Source organism: Lipotes vexillifer, unplaced genomic scaffold, assembly GCF_000442215.2.
Source record: "Lipotes vexillifer unplaced genomic scaffold, Lipotes_vexillifer_v1.1 scaffold426, whole genome shotgun sequence".
NCBI classification, from domain to species: domain Eukaryota; kingdom Metazoa; phylum Chordata; class Mammalia; order Artiodactyla; family Lipotidae; genus Lipotes; species Lipotes vexillifer.
The window spans coordinates 1,369,028-1,389,864 of NW_006779491.1; the positions used below are offsets into that span (position 1 = coordinate 1,369,028).

The 20,837-nt window shown below is 55.2% G+C and overlaps 3 protein-coding genes across 6 annotated transcripts in view; 1 reads left to right on the forward strand and 2 right to left on the reverse strand.

Moving 5' to 3' along the window:
• PRSS8 (serine protease 8) overlaps positions 1 to 3,066 on the forward strand; it is a 4,140-nt gene extending 1,074 nt beyond the window's left edge. For both annotated transcript variants that reach the window (XM_007452686.1, XM_007452687.1), the window contains exons 2-5: positions 1,638 to 1,800; positions 2,079 to 2,350; positions 2,441 to 2,607; positions 2,740 to 3,066. In XM_007452686.1, coding sequence (XP_007452748.1) covers positions 1,638 to 1,800; positions 2,079 to 2,350; positions 2,441 to 2,607; positions 2,740 to 3,066 — 929 coding nt within the window. The remainder of the gene's footprint in view (positions 1 to 1,637; positions 1,801 to 2,078; positions 2,351 to 2,440; positions 2,608 to 2,739) is intronic.
• Positions 3,067 to 3,722: 656 nt separating this feature from the next.
• KAT8 (lysine acetyltransferase 8) lies at positions 3,723 to 13,414 on the reverse strand. 2 transcript variants are annotated; one of them, XM_007452689.1, is made up of 11 exons: positions 13,192 to 13,414; positions 11,812 to 11,886; positions 11,561 to 11,736; positions 7,873 to 7,926; positions 7,607 to 7,771; positions 6,756 to 6,845; positions 4,934 to 5,074; positions 4,743 to 4,836; positions 4,498 to 4,648; positions 4,193 to 4,347; positions 3,723 to 3,934 (listed from the first exon to the last, which is right to left on the reverse strand). In XM_007452689.1, exons 1-11 carry the CDS (start codon positions 13,400 to 13,402, stop codon positions 3,870 to 3,872), a joined length of 1,377 nt encoding a protein of 458 aa, XP_007452751.1. In that variant the 5' UTR covers positions 13,403 to 13,414; the 3' UTR covers positions 3,723 to 3,869. The 2 variants fall into 2 exon arrangements, with proteins under 2 accessions (XP_007452751.1, XP_007452750.1); XM_007452688.1 differs by having other exon boundaries at positions 3,723 to 4,347.
• Positions 13,415 to 15,676: 2,262 nt separating this feature from the next.
• Positions 15,677 to 20,490, reverse strand: BCKDK (branched chain keto acid dehydrogenase kinase). Of its 2 annotated transcripts, XM_007452690.1 has the most exons (12): positions 20,317 to 20,490; positions 19,362 to 19,728; positions 19,168 to 19,236; positions 18,963 to 19,073; positions 18,620 to 18,667; positions 18,420 to 18,539; positions 17,819 to 17,917; positions 17,541 to 17,614; positions 17,078 to 17,206; positions 16,899 to 16,988; positions 16,259 to 16,417; positions 15,677 to 16,165 (listed from the first exon to the last, which is right to left on the reverse strand). In XM_007452690.1, the coding sequence occupies exons 2-12, from the start codon at positions 19,554 to 19,556 to the stop codon at positions 16,021 to 16,023; spliced, it is 1,239 nt and encodes a 412-aa protein (XP_007452752.1). In that variant the 5' UTR covers positions 19,557 to 19,728; positions 20,317 to 20,490; the 3' UTR covers positions 15,677 to 16,020. The 2 variants fall into 2 exon arrangements, with proteins under 2 accessions (XP_007452752.1, XP_007452753.1); XM_007452691.1 differs by lacking the exon at positions 16,899 to 16,988 and having other exon boundaries at positions 15,710 to 16,417.
• Positions 20,491 to 20,837: the final 347 nt, after the last annotated feature.

Genomic DNA, 20,837 nt, shown 5'->3' on the forward strand with positions numbered 1-20,837 from the left:
GGGGGGAGGAGGAGGGGCCACGGGTTCAGATTTCCCTGGGGCGTTTGAGTGCCTGACCCTTTCTGCAAGGCCGTCTCGTTCACTCCTGTTGTCTTATTTAGGTCCCCCAATAGCTCTGGGAGGCGAGGATTACAGCCCTCGTTCTTTGGATTAAGAAACGGAGGGGCAGAGAAATGACTTGCCCAACGGCACACAGCCAGTAAGTGGCAGAGCTGGGATTTAAACCCAGGTCTGACTCCAAACGTGGGTTGTTTTGAGGGAAACAAACCAAGGATCCGTCTCCTTGGCAATCCCGGCTTCACCATGTTCTGGCTGTGTCTCGAATGCCAGCTCCCTCACCTCTAAAATGAAGTTGAGGGAGTTCCCTGGGGGTCCACTGGTTGGGACTCCGCACTTTCACTGCCGAGGGCCCCCGGGTTGGGGAACTAGGATCCCACAGGCCGTGCGGTGCGGCAAAAATAAAATAAAATGAAGTTGATTCTGGGCATGCCCTGGTGGTCCAGTGGTTCAGACTCTGTGCTTCCAATGCAGGGAGCATGGGTTCGATCCCTGGTCACGGAACTAAGGTCCCGCATGCCATACAGTGCGGCCAAAAACAAAAAATGTTTTTAAAAAATGAAGTTGATTCTGTCTGTCTCCTGGGGCTGCAATGAAGAGTCTGGAAGATTAAGGAAGTGAAAGCCCCTTTGGGGCCTGGCATTGCTTGAACTGCTGGTCTCTATTGTCCTTTTTACAAGATGGGGAGGAGCCTCACTGGGTGGTTTTCCCTGCTTCTGAGCAGGTGACTTTGTGAAGGGCACTTGGGTCCTGCTCCAAACAGCGGCCTCTGCAGGGGTGGGGCTGTCCTGGAAACTAGACAGTCACACCCTGGGAGCCCGGCTGTTCCGGTCGTTTGTTCAACGCACATCCAGCACATCCACGACTCCATCCATGTGCCCAGCCCTGTGCTGGGTGCTGGGGACATAGGGATCTGCCCTCGTCCCTGCCCCGAGGGAACTCCCAGGTTGGCTGGTTGAAGCAGACACCGTCATAATGTGGAACAGCCATGTCTGGGAAGCATGGACCTCAGGAGCTCCGAAGTGTCACCTCACTCAGCCAGCAGGGTCAGGGCAAGCTACAGAGGGACTGAGAATTTGAACCATCTCCATAGGCAAATAGCAGTTTGCTGAGCGAAGTAGGGATGAGGAAAGGTATTCTAGGCAGAGTGACCTGAATAAGCCAAGGTCTGGAGGTGAACAAGTGTGTGGCCCGCTGTGACAGGGTGTCCAGAGGGATGGCTGTGCCATGGAAGGTCTGGAGTCTCTCGTAAAGGCAGCGCGGGCCAGGGAAGGATTTAAGCGGGGGTATGGCCTGGCCAGATTGGTAAGGAGTGGAGCAGATGGAAGGCAGGAAGGCCGGTGAGGACAGAAGCTGGATGAGACCTTAATTAGGCACTGGGTCGAGGGTAGCGGGGGCGGGCAGAAGTGACCGTGACTGGTGAGCCATGGGATGGGGACACAGGGTGGCTGGTTTCTGTGAACTCACTCCCCAAGCTCCAAACCAGACCTCCCGGGCTATGTCGGGAGTGGCAGCGTCAAGGATGTGGTTTGGGGGCCCCTGAGGACCTGACCCCCTCCCTTCCTTTCCTCCCTGGGCAGCCTCCTGTGGCGTGGTCCACCAAGCACGTATCACAGGTGGTAGCGATTCAGCCCACGGCCAGTGGCCCTGGCAGGTCAGCATCAGCTACAACGGCGCCCACGCGTGTGGTGGCTCTCTCCTGTCTGAGCAGTGGGTGCTGTCGGCTGCTCACTGCTTCCCAAGGTACCAGCTGGGTAGGGGGCAGGGCGGGGAAGTCAAAAGTGGGCTGGAGGTCAAAGTTCAAGGATCAGTGTAGGTCAGAGGTTGGAGGTTCTTGGGTTGTATCTAGGGATATCAATAAAGTCTGTAAGGATCCGTCAGGAGGGAAGGCCAGAGGTCACAGGTCAGGATAAAACTAGGATGCAGGGTGGACCCTGAAAGGTCAGGAACTGAGGTTGGATGCCACAAGGCAACAGGGATCCCGGTCTCTCGGGTCCCAGCCTTCGCCCCTCTGCCTGCAGGGAGCACCACACAGAGGGCTACGAGATAAAGCTGGGGGCCCACAAGCTGAACTACTACAGCTCTGACACCGAGGTCCGCACGGTGGCACAGGTCATTTCCCACCCCAGCTACCTCCAGGAGGGCTCCATGGGTGACATCGCGCTCCTCCAGCTCAGCAGCTCTGTCACCTTCTCTCGCTACATCCGGCCCATCTGCCTCCCCGCAGCCAACGCCTCCTTCCCCAATGGTCTCCAGTGCACTGTCACGGGATGGGGCCACGTGGCCCCCTCAGGTGAGGGTGAGGTGGGCGCTGACGTCTAAGGGCACGGAGGGAGCCGACGCAGGGTAGAAGGCCCTGGGTAAGCATCTTTTGCCCCCACAGTGAGCCTCCAGGCCCCCAAGACACTGCAGCAACTTGAGGTGCCACTGATTAGTCGTGAGACCTGTAACTGCCTGTACAATATCAACGCCAAGCCCGAGGAGCTCCACTTTATCCAGCAGGACATGGTGTGTGCCGGCTATGTGAAAGGGGGCAAGGACGCCTGCCAGGTAAATGCAGGGGGTCCAGAGGAAAAGATGAGACAGGCGTGTCTTGGGAGATGAGGGCTCAATGGGGCTGGCATGGATGGTTGGAGGCCTGGGGTCTGGTCCTGACAGCTGCTGTGTGGATTTTCTCCTCAGGGTGACTCTGGGGGCCCACTCTCCTGCCCAGTGGGGGGCCGCTGGTACCTGGCAGGCATCGTAAGCTGGGGTGATGCCTGTGGGGCCCCCAACAGGCCCGGTGTGTATACTCTGACCTCCAGCTATGCCTCCTGGATTCACCACCAAGTGGCAGAACTCCAGCCTCAGGTGGTGCACCAAATCCAGGAGTCCCAGCCTGATGGCAATCTCTGCAGCAACTCCGGGGCCTTCAACTCTGCCCCAGCCCCAGGCTTGGTGGGATCCCTCCTCCTTCTACTGCCACTAGGCCTGACCCTGGGCCTCCTCCGCCCACAGCATGACCACTGAGCTACTCACCCTGGGAGCTGGCTTGCTTCCGGGACGTCCACATCACACCCAAGGGCACACACCTGCTCCCAGGATGCCTGACTTTGAGCCACTCCTTCCTCCCAGGACCCTGTGGGAGTTCAAAGCACCATCCTGACCTTTGAGCCCACTCTTCTGGGTTGCTCTTTGAGACTATAACCGCCACCACAAGAGTTTACTGCCTAGGAGTCTACTGACTAGAAACTCTGGTCACCTCCATCTGCTGTCCACAAGCCTATCGGTTGGGCTCCTATGGAGCCCCCAAGGACCCTCAGCTATGAAAGTGGGCCCCGACTCCCCACCTGTTTCTAGAAGACTGCCCAGATGCCTGCTGCTGAAAGGCTGGCTGTAGCACCTCACCTGCTCTGCCTGATGAGCCCCCATCATTTCACCCTCTCACTGTTTTCTGGGCTGGGGCTGCCTCTGGGCAGCATGCTTTCAAGGACAGAAAAGGCCCCACTCTTGCCTCACTGGCTGCCACGCCCCCCCAAGCCCCGACTCCTGGACTCCGGAGGACTGAGCCCCCACCGGAACTGGGCCCCGACTTGCACCTGGTGTGCGGGGTTAGACGGAGCGAGATGGAGTAAAATGTTCTGAGCACAACTGGCCGTGTGTGATGTGAAATGACACCCATCCACTCTGGGCCTCTCCCTCCCACCTCCAAAGTCCAGAGCCACTGGCAGAACTTACTTTATTAAAAAAATGATGAAACAGGTCTGTACATATTTACAGGCTGGGGTGCAAGGAGGCACGGGTCCAGCAGCAGGGGCACAGGCACAGGACACTCACTTCTTGGAGAGTTTGACTTGCTTGTGCTTGGGGGGTGCCCACTTGAGGCAGACAGAGTCCACTGTGGGGAGAAGAGGCATGAGAGGCAGGACTGGGCCTCCGGCCCGGCCGGCCACTCACACTGGCTTTTCCGCCCTGGGCCCAGGCCAGGTTTCACCTCGAGGTGAGAACAGGGGCAGACTGGGTCCTGGGGAGGGGGCTGCCCCAGGCTTCGGTCCTGGGAGCTGGTCAGACTGGTTGGGGATCCGATGACAGCAAAACAGAGGCCTTGGCTCACCCTCCGCCCATATACACACCCCCCTGGGCAGGCTCCACCCACCTGTTATGGGTGGTTTCTTATACTGGGCACTTTTGAGGTGCTCCTCCACCAGCTTGGGTGTGACGCAGATCACATGCTGGCCCTTCCAGTACTTGACCATGTTGAGGGACTGGAGGGTGCTGATGATGTCATTCTGGGTGATGCTCGTCATCTGGCTGCAGAAAGGGATTAGAGCAGATGCTGCAGAGAGCTCCCTTGTGGGGTTTGGCTGGGACAGCAAAAGGGGACAAGGAGACAGTTTGACAGCATCACAGTCAATCTTAGGAGAGTTCTTCCCTCTTGAGGGTTCCAGGTGCCTCCCTTACCTAAGGTCCTTGATGGACAGTGTGCCCCGGAAGTCTCGCAGGATCTCCAGAAGGACCCAGGACCAGTAGCTGCGGTAGCTGAGCTTGCCCAGGTCAGACAGTGGCTTCTCAGGGGAGCCTACTGTGCTCTCCAGCTTGGACAGCTCATAACCTGGCAACAGTGGAAATGAGGAAACTGAGGACCCACCCTGCCCTGGCACCCCTCACCACAGCTGCCCTTCCTGGACAGGCCGGGAACCACTCACTGAAAGCAATGAGGAACTTTCCATAGCCGCGGCGCTGGTAGGGGGGCAGGGTCAGGATGCAGGCCACGTTGTTCCCATCTGGTGACTCCTTCTCCTGTAGGCGTGGGTGGTCAGGACCTCTGCGGAGGCTCGGCCCCTGCTTCACGTTCACTCTCCCCCTCTCCCTCAACCCGGGCTTCCCAACCCCGCACCTTCGAGAAATAGCCGACAATGTGGGCTCCCTGCCTGTCCACCTCGGTCAAAATGTAAAAGACGAATGGCTCCACGTCGAAGTACAATGTCTTGTGGTCCAGGAAAAGCTTGGCCAGCAGACACAGGTTCTGACAGTAAATCTGAGGGGTCGCGAGGTGGAAGCAGGCTCAGGGAGCAGGCGTAACTCCTCCGCCTCGCCCCATGGAGGCCTGGGCAGGAGCTGCCACCCTGCCCTGCAAGTGCCAAGCTCCAGACAGCAGCCAGTGCCAGCATGGTGAGAAGTGGGATCCTCACCAGAACAGTCATGTTTAGAATTGGAAGGAGTCTTAGAGTCACGTTCTGATGGATGGGGAAACTGAAAATCAGAGAGCTACGAGCACTCAAGGAGGTAACGGCAGAGCTGGACCAATCACGGCTACCGCTTCTGAGCGCTGAAGAGGAGCTCAATCTTCACAGACACGAACTCTTCTGTTTCAGGTCAGGAAACAAGCTCAGAGGAGACAGTGGCTCGCTCAAGGTCCCATAGCTGGTGAGCACTAGGGCAGGATTCAACCTGCTACATAAGTTCTGACTGTTCACAGCTGTGTCCTCAGCACCTAGCTCAAGGCTAAGCGTGAAGCTGGGAGCTTGGTAAATGTCTGCTGAATGGACGACCCTCGAGCCTGACTGCAGCCTGAGCTGTCTGCCCATTCAGCCACACCGGGACAGAGACCAATGCCAGGAGGGCCAGTGGGACCTGGAGGTTGGCTTCATGACAGAGATCAAGGACACCTTTTACATCCACTCTCGTTGGATTCAACAATTGTGTGAGCCCAGTGCTGCTAGACCCGTTTTGCTTAGGAGGCAATGGAGGCTCTGGGGGGCAGCGGGGGAGAGTGATTGCCTGAGGACCCAAAGCTGGAGAAGGCAGAACTGGGAAGAACACCCAGGTCTCCTGCTGGGGCCCCTCCTGCCGCCCCCAGCCCCATTCATGCTCAGGAGGGCAGAGCAGGGGGCTCTGGTGGGGCTAAGAATGGTGGGGCTAAGATTTCCCAAGCTACTTATCATGAGGCTGACAGAGGCCCATGTTTACTAAGCCCCTATTCGATGCCAGGGACTGTGCTAAGTACCTGACTTTGCTGTCTCATTTACTCCACTAACAAGCCTGTTAGTTAACTATTAGCATGACTCCTGTCTTAAAGATGAGGAAACAGGAACAAAGGACCTTAAGTAACTTGTCCAAGGTCAGCTAGGAAGTGACGGGGCGATTTGAAGCCAGGAGCCACTCAGAAGCCAGGCCTCTGCGTCTTACACTCCACTGGCCTTCCCCAGGAGACTTTCCCAGACTGACCAGGCAAGGGTCAAGTTCTCAAACGACAGCAAAGCAGGCCCCAAAGACCCCACCCTGCTGCAACGAAGTCTTTCAGGAACAAGGAACTTAGCGGTCTGAGCCACGGAGCTCTCCCAGCAGGAAACCTCACACAAAGCAGTTCACACCCAGGAAAAACAAACACCTTTTCTTCAGGCAGGAAGAGAAAGCAGTGTTTAAGAACAGCCTGAGGCAAGACAGTCTCCACTCTGGGTTCCAAAACCTAAGCCACCCCAAGCTACCCCATCAGACGGCAAGTCCTCAGGGAGAGAAGGGAAACCCAGAACTCGAGGCTGGCACCACAGGGCCACGAGTTGACTACGCACCAACCACAGGCCGAGTGCCAGGCTGAGCACCAGCCCGCAATCCTCTTCGCACACCGAGGCCGGCCTCTACCCTTTGGCGCCGGTGAGATCGTCAGGAGGTGCCCAGCGTGTCCCCCCACCTGTCACAGTGCCTCCCCCGGGGCTCACCTTGTGGTCTTTGCCGTCCACCTCATACACAGAGATGTTGCTCTTGCGGTAGATCTCCTTCCCCGGGGGCTGCCGCCACTGGCACTGGCCCTGGGGGTGGGGACGGGCAGGGGGAGGCACAGGCATGAGGCCCCAAGGCTCCCTGCTAGGTGCCCCATCCCGCCCTGTGTGGCCTGCAGCAGGCCTCTGCTTCTCTCCACCTGGAGACCCCGGGCTCCACCCTTTACCTACATCGAGTAATACTCCCAACCATCTGAGGAGACGGATGCTATTATGTTACAGATGGAGAAACCGAGGCACAGTAACTGGCTAAGTAACTGGCTCAAACATCACACAGCGAGACGGTTTTAAGTCCAGCTCAGCCTGGCTCTGGAGGACTCTAGAGGGCTGGCACCCATAACAAGGGCATTTCCCAAACCACATACATTTGCCTCAGTGTCTACCCTGTGGGAAACACGCCACTGCCCTGCCCCAGCAGGTCCTGCGTGTGGATTAAAGCTTCCTGTCTGTCCGCACCTCACGGTCCCACAGCTCAGGGCTGTGCTTGCTTCCTCTTCTCCACAGGGGAACCTGGCACTGGGCTGGCCTTGACAAACATGTGCTGAGGGCAAGGGACCCCAGAAGGTCCCCATTCCACAGAAGAGGAAACTGGGGTCTGGGGAGGGTCAGCAAGTTGGCCAAGGTCACTCCAGCAAAGGCAGAGTCAGGCCTGGAATCTAGGTCTCTCCAGCCGGGGCCGCTTTTCCTTGGACTCAGCTGCTCTGGACCTTGCCTAGTGCCGCTGCCTCAGCTGGCCCTCAGCCTCTCCGCCCACCACCGCACTCAGCAGGCCCGGCCCGGCCCGGCCTCACCAAGTGGAAGCGGTAGCTCTTTTCGTATTTCATGTACTTGAGGCAGTACTCGCAGAGCCAGAGCTTGGGCTGCTTCCCGTAGTCCTCGGGGAACGGGGAGAAGTACCAGGCGTCGATCTCGAAGCTCCCGATGTGGATCTTGTCCACATACTTCACCTTGGTGATCTGTGGGCGACGGGGGAGTGGAGGGCGGCGGGCGGCTCGGGCGGGCCAAGGGACGCCGTAGGGAAGGGGTGCCCCCAGTTAGGACCCCGTCCCCTACTTACCGCCTCGTGTTCCTTCTCCAAGGCTGCTGTTGTGGGGTCCATCTCTGCATAGGTCTGAGTGAGAAAGAGCAGTGGACACAGGTGAACAGAAGTGGAGGTCAGGCCACCCCCCATCCCAGAACCCAGCACTTCCCTCCTGTCTAGCAAACCTGTTTCACCTGGTTTTGGAGCTGACTGGTCCAAGCTCCTCTCCCATCTGCCCACCCACCCATACATCCCAGACACTCCTGATGCCCAAGTTTGGACCTTTTGCCTGATAAACAGGGCTAGGATCAGGAGGCCTGGTTCCAGTTCTTGGGCTGGTAAGAGCTTCAGCTGCACAACGCGATCTATCCAGCTCTGCCACAGTTGTTAATGAGACAGATGACATAATGGGCCTGGTCTTCCACTTCCACAGCAGGAACTGGTACGGACTCCCCGGTGTGCCTGGACCTCTTTCCTGCCCATGGGACTGCTCCCGGAGGCTCCTCCCACAGGCACATCAGGCTCTAGGCGTCCAGAAAGGAACTCAACCTTTCCTCCCTGCAAACCTGCTCATCCTCCTGGGTTCCCCATCTCACTAGGAGAATCACCTTCAGTCCAACTACCCCAGACCAATAAGAGGCCAGCTCTCAAGACTCCTCCTCCTCTCTCAGCCTGGCATCCGAATAATGGCCACGTCCTGTTAGCTCTACCTCCTCGTCATCTCTGGAACCGGTTCCTCTGTCCCACACCAAAGAGCCACTGCCACTGTCTCAGGTCTGGATAGTTGACAAGGCCTCTGTAAATTCCCAGCCCCCAGTCTCAGCCCCCTCAGATCTGCTCTGCTATCAACACTCCTGTTTCTGGCCTCCATGCTTTTGCACATGCAGTTCCTTCCACCCTGAATGTCCTTCCCTCTCCTACAGCTGCCAGAAAATGCTTACTCAGCCTGGTATCGAGCATGAGCCAGGCAAGTGCATGATGAGGCAGAGCTTGGCGAGTGATCACGTGTAATTGTTTTTGCTGTGCTCTCCCTGTCCTTCAAGGCCCAACACCCTGGGAAGGTGTGGTCAACAATCCTCCAGGAGGCCTGACTGCATTCTTCTGATGCAGAATACATTCGTTCCCAAGTCAGGAATTCAGTGGTCAACAACAGTACCCTCCAACTCCCCCTTCTTGGTTTCCCCCATTTTCCAAGTCTTTGGAAGGCAGGGACTACAAGTCAGGTGGCACTCACAGCCCATCTTGTTCCTAGGCCAGATGCTGAAGGAGGAACCAAGTCCAGCCTGACAGTGGACACAGGTAGGCCTATGACCTACACCAGAGTAGATGGCAGCCTTGCCCTGTAGTTCAGAAGGGAGAAGGAGCCAGTCTTTTACCCAGAACCCCTTCCACAAAGCACTTTGCCTGGATGGCCTCATTTAACCCTTTTGGCAACGCTGAGATACAATGTTCTTACTTCTATTTTACAGAGAAGTAAACAGGCAGGGAGAGGCGAGGTCACTGGCCCTTGCGGACTAGCCAGCTGCCATTTATTCCAAGTACTAAGCACTTATGTCGTAGGTATTACTCAGAACAAGTCTGAGATGGGAATCCTCACTCTCCACTGCACGAAAGAGGAAACTGAGGCACAGAGAGGTGAGCTCACAGAACTGGCACCCAGCACAGCTGGGCATGGGCCCCTCGCCTGTCCAACTCCACACTTAACCCCTGCAAAGATGAGGGAAGGATGATTTTCCTCCTCACATGCCTCTTTAAAACACATTTCCCAACTCATACAACACAATCCTCCTCTGTAAATGCATTAAAGAATTACAAAAACACTACTTTCCATAAATGCTGCAGTTTATTTAGAATTAAACATTAATTAGGCTCTGAAGAACCTTGCTGATCGTTAACTCGCTGTTACTTGTTCTTTGATTTTATCCCCACTGGCCCACTGTCAACCACCCGGCTGACTGCCAGCTTAGAGGTACATCTTTGCGACTTAATGTGCCAGTGCAACCTGGCTGGGGAGCTAAGAAAACCTTAGATCTGAGCTGTCCGGTAAAGTAGTCACTAGCCACAAGTGGCTACCTAAATTTAAGTTCATTACATTCAAATGAAATTTAATTCTTGGGACTTCCCTGGTGGTCCAGTGGTAAAGAATCCACCTTTCAATGCAGGGGACACGGGTTCGATCCCTGGTCAAGGAACTAAGATCCCACATGCCGTGCAGCACGGCCAAAAAAAAAAATCTTTTAATAAAATTAAAAAATTTAGTTCCTACTCACACAAAACACATTTCAAGTGCTCAAGAGCCACACGTGGGTAGTGGCTACTGTTTCGGACAGCACAGAGGTAGAACATTTCCATTTATCACAGGACGTTCAGTTGGACCGTGCTGCCTTAGATGGTGAGATCTTTTTTTTGGCCACGCCACATGGCTTGCAGGATCTTAGTTCCTGACCAGGGATTGAACCCGGGCCATGACAGTGAAAGTGCCGAGTCCTAACCATTGGACCACCGGGGAATTCCCAGTGAGAGATCTTTCTAATTCAGGTATTTCAAATTTTTTTTATCACAGCACTGTAAACTGGCAAGTTTGTGTATATACATATATATATATTTGTATGTGAGATAGAAGCTTCTTAAAACAATACTTACCTTTAATAAAGTGCAATGCACTATGGTATCTTCTACCTTGTCCTAGTTCTTCCATTTTTGAAATTTAAATGGTCACAACACACTGAACTAATCTGGCAATCTACTAACAGCCCCACAGTTTGCAAACCATAGCTGTTAAGCCCAGGATGAGCACTCAGAAGGATGGACTGGCACTGGTTGAAAACAGTGGACGTCTGCGTGCCTTGAGAGCTCCATAAACCCTCCTCTTGTGTGCACACCCCATCTCACAAATCCAGAAACTAAGATTCAGAGTGGGAGAATAGAAACCCCCCAGGGCAGGCTAGCTTCGTGAAAAGAACCCAAGTTTTGGAATAAAGTGGCAGGAATTTCTGGCATGTTTCAGAGAGCTTGTGCCCCAAAGTAGGACAATCTAGTTGGCCAATCTGATTCCTAACTGGATTCCTAAAACTACCTGTGCTTCCCTTGTAAACTGGGGATATAATGCTTACCTCACAGAGTTGCTGTGAAACTTCTGTGAGATCATATACTGAAATACTTAGCCTAATACTGTGGTTCACAAGGCTATAAATGTTTGCCATTATTACTCTAATCTCAACCCACCCTTTTACTAGCTGTGTGATCTTGGGCATGTTACTTAACCTCTCTCAGCCTGCTTCCTGTTTTCCTCAGTAAGAACTAATTATCCCTGTGGTGTTGAGTTGTTAGGGAGGATCTGATGAGCTTATACAGGCACAACACTCAGCACAATGCTTGGCAATAGCAAGTGCCCCAAATCACTCATTCTCTTCCTCCCCTTTGGACTTCAGGTCCATCTGTCAATGTGGCACAGCCACGAGTGGGCACAAAAGGTGCAAGAGGCCTGAGTTCCAGTCCCAGCTGTGTCATCTCCTTGCCACGAGACTGTAGCCAAGCTCTCACCCTCTCTGAGCCTCAGTTTTCTCATCTGTGAAGAATAACCTGGGAAGAAATAGATAGAGGCCCCTACACACTGTAGGAGCTTAAGAAATAGGAGCTGCTATGGTTTTTGGCACCGGGACCCAAGGGAGTCAGCAGAGGCAGCTGAGCCTCCTGCACCCCGGGGAAGGGGAGGGGCCCGGACCTTCTGCACGTGGTTGATCTCATCATGCTTGCGCTTTTGGTTGCGAGTGATCTTTCGCTCAGGCTGCTCGGCCAGCTCGCTCAGGTACTTCTCTGAGTTCTTCTGCACGGCATCCTTCACTGTCTTGGTCAACGCCAGCCGGTTCTTGTCTACCCATTCGTCCAGTCGCCGGTTAACTGTGAGGATGGGCCATGAGGGTGCTGCCCTTCCACCCCCGCCCTCCCCAGACCTGGATACCCCAAGTCACTCACAGCCCACATAGTGTACATAGAATTCCTCTCGGCCCTCCTGATCGTTCACTCGAGACTGGATCACTTCAGCAGAATCTGTGAAGGGAAAAGGCTAGGATCATCATGAAAGAAAACAGGGCTGGAACAACAGTGATCCTTCACACTGAGGAGGAGTTTCCCAGATTCTGTGGCCAAATGTACGCTAACCTCACCTGTTCACATCTGCCTCTCTCTTCAATCAGTGTCTGAGGTGGGCCAGATTGGGCTGTTATTCTTATTTTAGAGACGAGGAAACTGAGGCTTACCCAGGGTCACCTATTTGAAAAGTGATAAGAGCAAATACTTAACTGAATTTAAATCTGGCTCCAAATTCAATGTTTCTTTTACTATACTCTGTCGTTCATTTGTTCAGGGGTCATGAGGGCTAGCTGTGGAATCAGACGGCCCCACTTCCTAGCTATATTTAACTGAACAAGTTATTATGGCTTTCTGAGCCTCAGCATCTTCATCTGTAAAATAAGGATAACCGTGTCCACCTCAAACGGTGAATTAGTGGCTCTAAAGCTTTCAGTATAGCACCTGACAAACAGCCGACCATTCGATAAACGAGGAAGGCAACCACTGCATGTCTGGCCCTGTGCTGGGTTGCTGCTGGATACAGTGATGGATCATGAGCAGTCCTGCCCTCCGGAAGTTCCCACTTTGATAGAAGACAGACAGACGATAACAACATAATGGTACATATACTATAGCTCAGGTATGAAGAAAATGTTGCGTTTCTTCATACAGAAAGGGAACATACAGAAGGGAACGACTCAATCTGCCTGACGAGAGTCAAGAATGGCATCACAGGGGATATGATGCTAAAAGGATGACTGGGGCTAGCCAGCTAAACAAGGAGAAAGGGAAAAAAGGGCATTCCAAGCAGAGGGCACAGGCGGTAAAAGGCATATGGCCTTCAGAGCACACAGTGTGGTATGGTCTGGCAATGGCCTTTACTAGGGGTGCTGAAAAACAGAGAGGTTACAAAAATGAATACCATTGTAAGGAACTTGGGGTTTATCTTGGAAATGAGGTAAAGCAAGAGAAGGGAGGGAAAGCTCGCTTTTGTGTTCTGGTAGGTCCTCTCCGCTGGCGGCTGCAGGGGATGGATGGAAGGGGGAGTCACAGAGACAAGGGAGACCATTGAGGAAGGAGGTTAACAAGAAAAGGGAATGAAGCCTAAGACTGGGCAAGGAAGTGGATTGGGAGCTCTACACACATTAGGAAGAACTTGGCGAACGCCCAACTCGGAGGGGTTTGTAGGCGGCGCCCAGGCAAGTCCGAAAGTCCGCGTTCTCCTCCCTCAGGCCCCACCCCCGCCCTTAAACCCCGCCCCCTGGCCCTGGGTCCCGCCCTCACGCCAGGTGCTATCCGGCCGCCGGCACAGGTACGTTTCTCCGATCTCCACGGTGACTTCTGGCTCGCCACGCGCCGGGGTCGGCGGAGAGACGCGGCCCGGGGACGGGGAGGTCCCCTCGACCGCCACATTCTCGCCGGGCCCGGGCTCGCCCTCCCCCGCGACCCCTGAAGTCGCCGCCGCAATCGCCGCAGCTGCTCCCTGTGCCGCCATCGCTGTAGTGGAAGTGACGCCAGAATACAGCGCCGCGCAGGGCCTTTAGCTCCGGGTCGGCGACTCGTGGCGGAGGCCGCGGCCGGCTGGAGGGGGGAGGGGGTTCTGTGACGTAGCAGGAGCTCATTGGCTCGTGCGACGGTCTCCGCGGCGCTGGGCCAGATTGACGTGGACTGTGCCGGTTGCCCTGGAGTTGTTTTCCGTTTGGAACTATGGCTGCACACTGGAGTTGAAGAGAGGAAAAAGGCTTTCCTGATGTGATGCCTCAGCTCGATCTTTTTAAAGGTCCGGGTGCCTGATCAGGGGGCGCTGCCCCCACTTTACCGGGGCAGAGCCAAAGCAGCCTCCCTGGATGCCTGGCTTTAGGGCGATGAATTTGGGATTAGCACCCATCCCCGTGCCGCCCACTTCCGCCTGCCAAATACGGATCTCCCGTCTGTGAAGACTGAAGAAACTGCCTTCCTTGTTGAGAGTGGGAAAAGGACAGTTCGGGTGGGGGAAGCAGGACGGATGTGTGTCCTGGGACAGCCAATAAATCACTCACAGAATCAAGCCCTTGTAAAGAAAGGACCAGGTCCCCGAAACAGAAACTAGCCAAAGGCAGTGGACATAATGGAGAGCATCTGGGGCTTATTGAGTGAGGAATCCTGGGTTCTGCCCCTACACTGGGGAAGTTGTACAAGTATGTCCATTCCCAGAGTGTCATTAAACTGTACAAGCCTTAACTATAAAAAGATTGAACCATATACTTATCTCTTATGTATATAAAACAAGTGTATTGCACAATACCAGACAGGGTAGGTGCTCAAACCTTCCCTTTGGCCTCTCTCTTAATCATCTTTGACTTATAATTTGGTTATTGGGCTTAGAAACAATTCTAAGGGGGGGTGTAATGCTCAAGCCCTAAGGATGAGGTTATAGATCAGGAAATGTCTATTTGTGAGGGATGGCAGTGGGAAGTGCTGGTAACTTGGCTTTTGGGCAATGAAGGAGTTTGGGGGGAGCAGTAAATGCCAGTTGTCTGGCAGCATATGAAACAGAAAAAATAAAAATCAGGCAAGAAAAAAAAAATTAAAACTGTAGTACCTTTTCCCACTCTCCACCCACCCCTAGAACTATGTAGATGATTCACCCAGATCCCCTAGAATCTTTTTCTGTTGCTTCTTTGTGCTTTGATGGGCTTTCAAAAGCCAGCACCAGAGGCTTGTTTGGCAAACTGCCCCTCAGGCTAATAGAGCTATTTTGCCTCAGAAGAGATGAAAACAGAAGTTCTTAGCCAGCGAGTTTTAATTACCTCCCCAACCCCACTCAAATAGGGATATCAAACGAATGATTGTCCAGTGGAGGAGTCCATCAATGACTGTGGAGCTTAGCTCTCTTGCCTGGCCTCCTGCCCTTCCCTTTCCCACTTCCCCTACTCCCTTCTGGGAGCACTTTCTCAACAAATCACTGGGACACAAATCCTCCTTTTAAGATGTGCTTCTAGGGAACCCAACCTGAAACATCCCTTCCTAGCTTAAAACCCTTCCATGGGTCCCTGCTGCCTTCAGGATAAAACCCATGCTTCTTCACTGTAAATTCAAGGTCTTTCACCCTGACTGCCACCTACCTCTCCAGTCTCACCCCCTCTGCCCTGCAGCCAGCAGGATTTTCAGCCTGGCAAGTCACTATGGTTTCCCACCACCAGATACAATTCCTGTCTCCCCTCAGTGCCCCACCTCCATCACCAGTTCCACCAAGCAGGCCTTCAGGCCTTCTCCTTCCCTGGCAAGATAGGCAGGCGGTCACCTCACCACCTGCTCCCTGGAGTCCTTTCCTTTTGCCCTCCCTACCAGGACCCCACTGTCCTCTGGGGCCTGCCAGAGCACAATCTGGTGTGTTCCTTTCCTTGGCAACAGCAAGCACAGCTGGCAGACAGTACTTTTAACCTTACTCAGGTTCAGGAATCAGGTGGCTTGGAAAGTTGCCTAGTCTGGTGACCTACACCTCCGCAACCTGTGACTGCTGGGAAGGGAAGAGTCAGAACTGAGGCCTAAAGCTGGGCCAACCCGGGCCTTCAATATTGTCTGGGAGCCAGAAACATTTGGTAAATGAAATAAATGAAAGGTTTTTGCACAAACTGCCCAAGTCATACCCACTCCCGCCAAATCTAACATGCAAGCGACTCAGGGCCAATTCCATTCCTGGTCTGCCAGGCTGTGAGGACAGAGACTGGAACATGAACTAGTTAAACCCAAGGGCCCAGGGGACCTGAATGGGGGCAGAAACAAAGGCTCACCTGCCCTGCCCACAAATGGGGCCCAAGAGGGCATTCAAAATGTGAACTTTAATAACAAACAGCAGGTCAGAGTGGGGGTTCCCCAGGAACAAGAATGACAGAGCTGGTGCTGGAGACCCCAAGGGTCCCCACTTCATCCCCTCTAATGCCTGGAGGCAGGGAAGCAGTGGACCCCATCGAGGAGGGGAGGTGCCTGGCTCCACGTAAGTCCATCTGCTTGGGGCCCTAAGACCCGAGATGCAGCAGTGTGTAGAGCAGGGTGGCACCCTGCTGGGCCCGGAAGGTCCTGCCAGGGTGTGTGGCCTAGCCTGGGCAGGCAAGCAGGCCAAGGGCTGCGGGGTCAGATGCGGAAGCTTTCCTCCCGGCCGTCGATGTGACGGAGCCGCAGGTAGACGTCCGTGCCAATGCCCTGTAGGGACTGCAGCCGAAGGGAACCACCGAGGTACTCCGCGTAGGCCCGCGATGTGGGCAGCCCGAAGCCAAAGCTGGGGGTGGGCAAGGGGACAGAACACGGGCTTCAGAGGCTTGAGTCTGCTGGGGCCCCCCCGCCCCTCCATTCTGGCCAGGTGGGGCCTCACCCGTGCATGGGTCCCGACTGGCCGCCACTGTGAAGGTCCAGGTGGCCAAAGAGGGGGCTGATCCGGGGGTCCTGGGTGCTGGCCTCAGCTGTAGTGAAGTGGTAGTCCATAACCCGATCCAGGTCTTTGTGAGCGATTCCCCCGCCCCGGTCTGAAATCCTGGCAGGATGACGACGACAGGGGTTTGGCCCAGCTTTGGTGGAGCTCACTACCTCCCCAAGTAGACAGTGCTAAGTCGGCCTTCCTGTTGCTTCCACGCAGACATGGAATGTAGTCACCTAGACTCTTGGGCCTTGTTTTTTTGAGCTATGTTTCTCCACCTTCACCTCTGCCACTAACTGCTTATACTTCTCATAGGACTTGACGTTTATTCTCAGCCCAGCACCACAGACTGTTTATTTCTGACTCCTTCCCCACTCTGGGCCCCTCAGCTGCTGACAAGGACAGGGCCCTGGGGCCCACAGCTGGCCCCAGATCCACTCATGTCCAGCTCATGGCAATCTCAGGACTGGACAATATCCTGTCCAAGCAGAAACTAAATCTCAGACTGGGGCAGGTACTGGCTTGAAATCATCCAGCAAATCAGAAACAGTGCCTGGAACCCCCATGCATCCCACCCCAACTCCCACCCAGGGCAAACCTGATGACGAGATCGATATCATTGTTGGCGATGGTGATGACCACATCTGGGACATTGTAGGGAGTGTCTAGGTGACTCTCCATTGTGGCTCTGTGCAGGGGGCAAAGACCAGTAGGTGGTGGTGCCCCAGCCTCACCCCAGTTCCTGTCTGCCCCCTTCCAATATATCCAGCAGCCCACCTCATGGCATTCTTGAGCAGCTCGGGCAGGATGTAGTCCAGCGGCATCGGGATGAAGGGGAAACGGGCAGCCACATGTCCATTGATGCGGACTCGGGGGGCATTGCCATACTTGTGTTCACACAGGCGTCTGCGGAAAGGAGCAAGGGTTCAGACCTCAACCAGTGGTTATCAACTGGAGGTGATTCTGTCCCCACCCTCCCAGGGAAATTTTGCAATCTCTAGCGACATTTTTGGCTGTCAGAGCTGGAGAGTATTACTGGCATCAAGTGAGTAGAAGCCGGGGACTCTTCTGAACATCCTAACAAGCACAGGCCAGCCCCTCACAAAAAAGAATGATCTGGCCCAAAACGTTAACAGTGTCACAGTTGAAAAACCCTGCCCTGGACCATGCCCTGGGCAACGGATCAGACCCAAACCTTCCCTGCCCGAAGACGTCACCCCCTTAGCCGTTCTAGCCTCACCTGGCAAAGTCCACCCACTTTTCAATAATCTTCTTTGGTGAGAGGCGAGTGCAGATGATGCCAACAAAGTCGGGCTGGCAGAAGAAAGAAGGTCAGGACCAGGGATCACCTCCACCCACACCATGGCCACCAAAAGCTTGCAAACTCTAGACTACGGAAGCAACCCCAAGGCTCTCCCCAGGCCCTCGGCCCGGGTCCCCAGCCCATGGGGGCTCCTGGCTCAGTCCTCTCTGCCCCACTTGACATTCCCAGGTAGGTCTCAGGTCCCCGTGCCCCACCTTGTCCTCATGTAGCGCCAGATGATGTGTAGCCAACATGCGGATCCCAAGCCTTGAGGTCAACGTCTTGTCTAAGAAGTAGCGGACGAGCTTCTCATCCTGTAAAGAGTAGGGGCTCAGAAACCCTGTGCCTGGGACTTCCCTGGTGGCGCAGTGGTTAAGAATCCGCCTGCTAACACAGGGGACACAGGTTCGATCCCTTGTCTGGGAAGATCCCACACGCCATGGAGCAACAAAGCCTGTGCGCCACAGCTACCGAACCTGCACTCTAGAGCCCGCGAGCCACAACTACTGAGCCCGTGCACCACTATTACTGAGCCTGCACACCACAACTACTGAAGCCCGCTCACCTAGAGCCCGTGCTCCACAACAAGAGAAGCCACCGCAATGAGAAGCCCGTGCACCACAACAAAGAGTAGCCCCCGCTCGCCGCAACTAGAGAAAACCCGCGTGCAGCAACAAAGACCCAACGCAGCCAAAAATAAATAAACAAAAAATAGAAACAAAAACAAAAAATGTTAAAAAAAAAAAAAAAAAAGAAACCCTGTGCCCTTCCCAGGCCCTCCCAACAGGCCTGAGCCCCCATTGCACTGCCCCCGACCTCTATGTGCTTCCGGCTCTCACGCAGGCCCTCAGCTAAGAGGGTCACGACATCCTTGTGGTCGTCCAACAGCTGTCGCACCAGCTGGCAGTATTGGGCATCATCCGTCTGGTCCTTGATCTGCAGGCCACAGAGTCATGAGCTTGGATGGTCCAGCCCTGACTTCTCAGCCCCTCACCCTGCCCTGGCCCAGCCCTCACCGGAGGGAAGTCTGTCAGCTTCTGGAAGGCACGGATGTACAACTCGTGCTGCAAGGAAGAGGTGTGGGAATTCACAGGGGTGCTGTGGGCACCAGGTAGAGAACAGCCACCCGTGCCCACCTATGGGGATCGCCATCCACCCCAATTCATTTGGTTCAAACCCCATCATGGCCTTTCAAGCCTCCATGAAGACTTGGGTCCGAGTCCTCTGTGGCCCTGAAACCTTTTGGCAGGTGTCTCTACCACTCTGATTCCGTCTTCCCATTTGCCCCATGGGCGGTGGGCACACTGATCTAAGGTCCTCTCTACTAGGGAAACCGATGCCCCCTTGAGGCCACCTTACCACGTGCAGTATGGTGGGGTTGCAGCCAATGATGAAAGGAAGGCTGCGGAAGCCCTTGATACGATGAGCGATCCTCACTGGCAACTCCTGCTGCAAGTACCGGGCACTTTTCTAGAAGAAAGAGAGGAAGGAAGTTAAGGCCAGGGCCCGAGTGGCTGGGTCAGAGCTCCAGGGACCAAGAGAAAAATAGGGGCAGAAATCTTACCAGAAGGTGACTGCCATCCTGAGAGCGGCCTGAATAGAGCATCATGGTCGGAGTGAGACGGACTGAGGGCTGGAGGGGCAGAGGGCCCTTGAGCACTGAATCTCTGACACCCTGCCCCCATCATATTAGCTCCACCCCTTCCCTGGACACCCACTCCAGCTCTGGACCCAGGCCTCACCGCCCTAGCTGCACACCTTCTCCGCTGCCACATCGATGGCCGACTGGTTGTAAAAGGAGGTGACTGTCTTGGAGCGCTCCCGTGCCATCTCCACGTGGTGGGTATCGGTGGCTGATGTGGAGCGGGCCCGGAGAGACAGTGAGGGCCCCAAGAGAGGCCAGAGTGCTGGCCCACCCCGGGGTCCGCTCCCCAGCACGGAAGCCAGTATCATCGTTTTGCTCTTTTGTCGAACTGGGCGGCCACTAGGGCTGAGGACCGGATAGATGGAGGCGACCCCAAAACGGGGCAAGAAGGGTGTGGGTGGGCAGGGGCACTTCTCTGACTTCAGGGGCGAGAGCCGGTCGAGGATGCTGACAAGCTCAGCCTCCAGGAGCAGCTCCCATCTATAAAGGCGGAAGAAGGGGGAGTTGTAAGGCTCTAAATCCAGGCGCACTATCTTTCCACGTGAGCACTGGTTAGTCAGATTTGGACAATCTCTGCCCCACCCCTTCAACCACTACCCCAAGCACACACAGGCCGACCCTGGATAACCTTGCTTTCCGGGGCTACTATTCTTCAATCTGATGTTCTATCTGGTAGTCTGGAGAAAGGGGATCCTTAGACCCATCCAGCCCGAAAACCTCAATCCCCGCTCCCTCTGATCCCGGGCACCCTCGTTCAGGGGGCTGGGCTGACCCCTAATCCGGCGCCTTCGGCCCCCGGCCGGTGTCTGGCCTGCGTACCTGCGGCACACAGTATTGTGCACCCCAGGGTCGGCTGCGTTGAAGTAGCGGCTCGGGAGTCCCTGTCTGGTTCCCTCCCTCCGCAGGGTCACTTGGTTCGGCCCGGATCTTCCCCATATGGTAGATGCCAGTCCCCCAGCCCCCCAAACCCAGTCCACGCGCGCTCCAGCAATCCAGAGCAAGGGCGGAGGCGGCGGGCGCGCGCTGCGAAGCCTTCGCGGCACGGTCTGAGCGGGTAGCTCCACTTACCTCGGGGCCAGAGCCAGGGCCGGGGTCCGAGAGGAACGGCCCAAAAGTCCACCGGCCGGGCTGGCCGAGCCGCTTGCGCCCTCCGCCGCCGTGACGTCACGTGGGCTATGGGCGCCCGGTGCCTCCTGGGAGTTGTAGTTTGGAGCGGAGGACTCGCAACTCGCGCCAGCCCATCGTGGCTGTGTCTCTGCTCCCAGGTCCCCAAATAAATAGCACAGCTCTCTCCACAGGGCTCCCGGAGTTATCTGGTCTCTCTGGGCCTCTGTCTTCTGCTCTATAAAACAGGGTCTCTGGGAAAGAAATGCGAGAGGGCGAGAAGACCCTTAGATGCAAAGTGCACAGACCAAACCCTACCTGGATTCCTCCCCTGAGGTCCCGTCCTTTCTCCCTTCTAGCTCTTGACTCATTTGTGGGAAACCTGACTGCCTGGTTCAACCCCCAGCTCAGCCACTTACCATCTGGGGCAAGTTACTTAAACTACTCAATACTTCAATTCCCGTATTGGTAAAATGAGGTTGTAC

Bases quoted from the DNA above. Each gene is read 5' to 3' on its own strand.
- KAT8 (XM_007452688.1), bottom strand. From the start codon at position 13,402: ATGGCGGCACAGGGAGCAGCTGCGGCGATTGCGGCGGCGACTTCAGGG. The intron at 6,846-7,606 runs GTGAGGCCGGGC...CCCCACCCCCAG, and splicing joins AGAGCTACCGCTTCCACTTG to GGCCAGTGCCAGTGGCGGCA. The intron at 5,075-6,755 runs GTGAGCCCCGGG...GCGACCCCTCAG, and splicing joins TGGACGGCAAAGACCACAAG to ATTTACTGTCAGAACCTGTG.
- BCKDK (XM_007452690.1), bottom strand. From the start codon at position 19,556: ATGATACTGGCTTCCGTGCTGGGGAGCGGACCCCGGGGTGGGCCAGCA. The intron at 18,540-18,619 runs GTGAGGGCTGGG...TGTGGCCTGCAG, and splicing joins AGCTGACAGACTTCCCTCCG to ATCAAGGACCAGACGGATGA. The intron at 16,418-16,898 runs GTTTGCCCTGGG...TCATCCTGCCAG, and splicing joins GATATCGATCTCGTCATCAG to GATTTCAGACCGGGGCGGGG.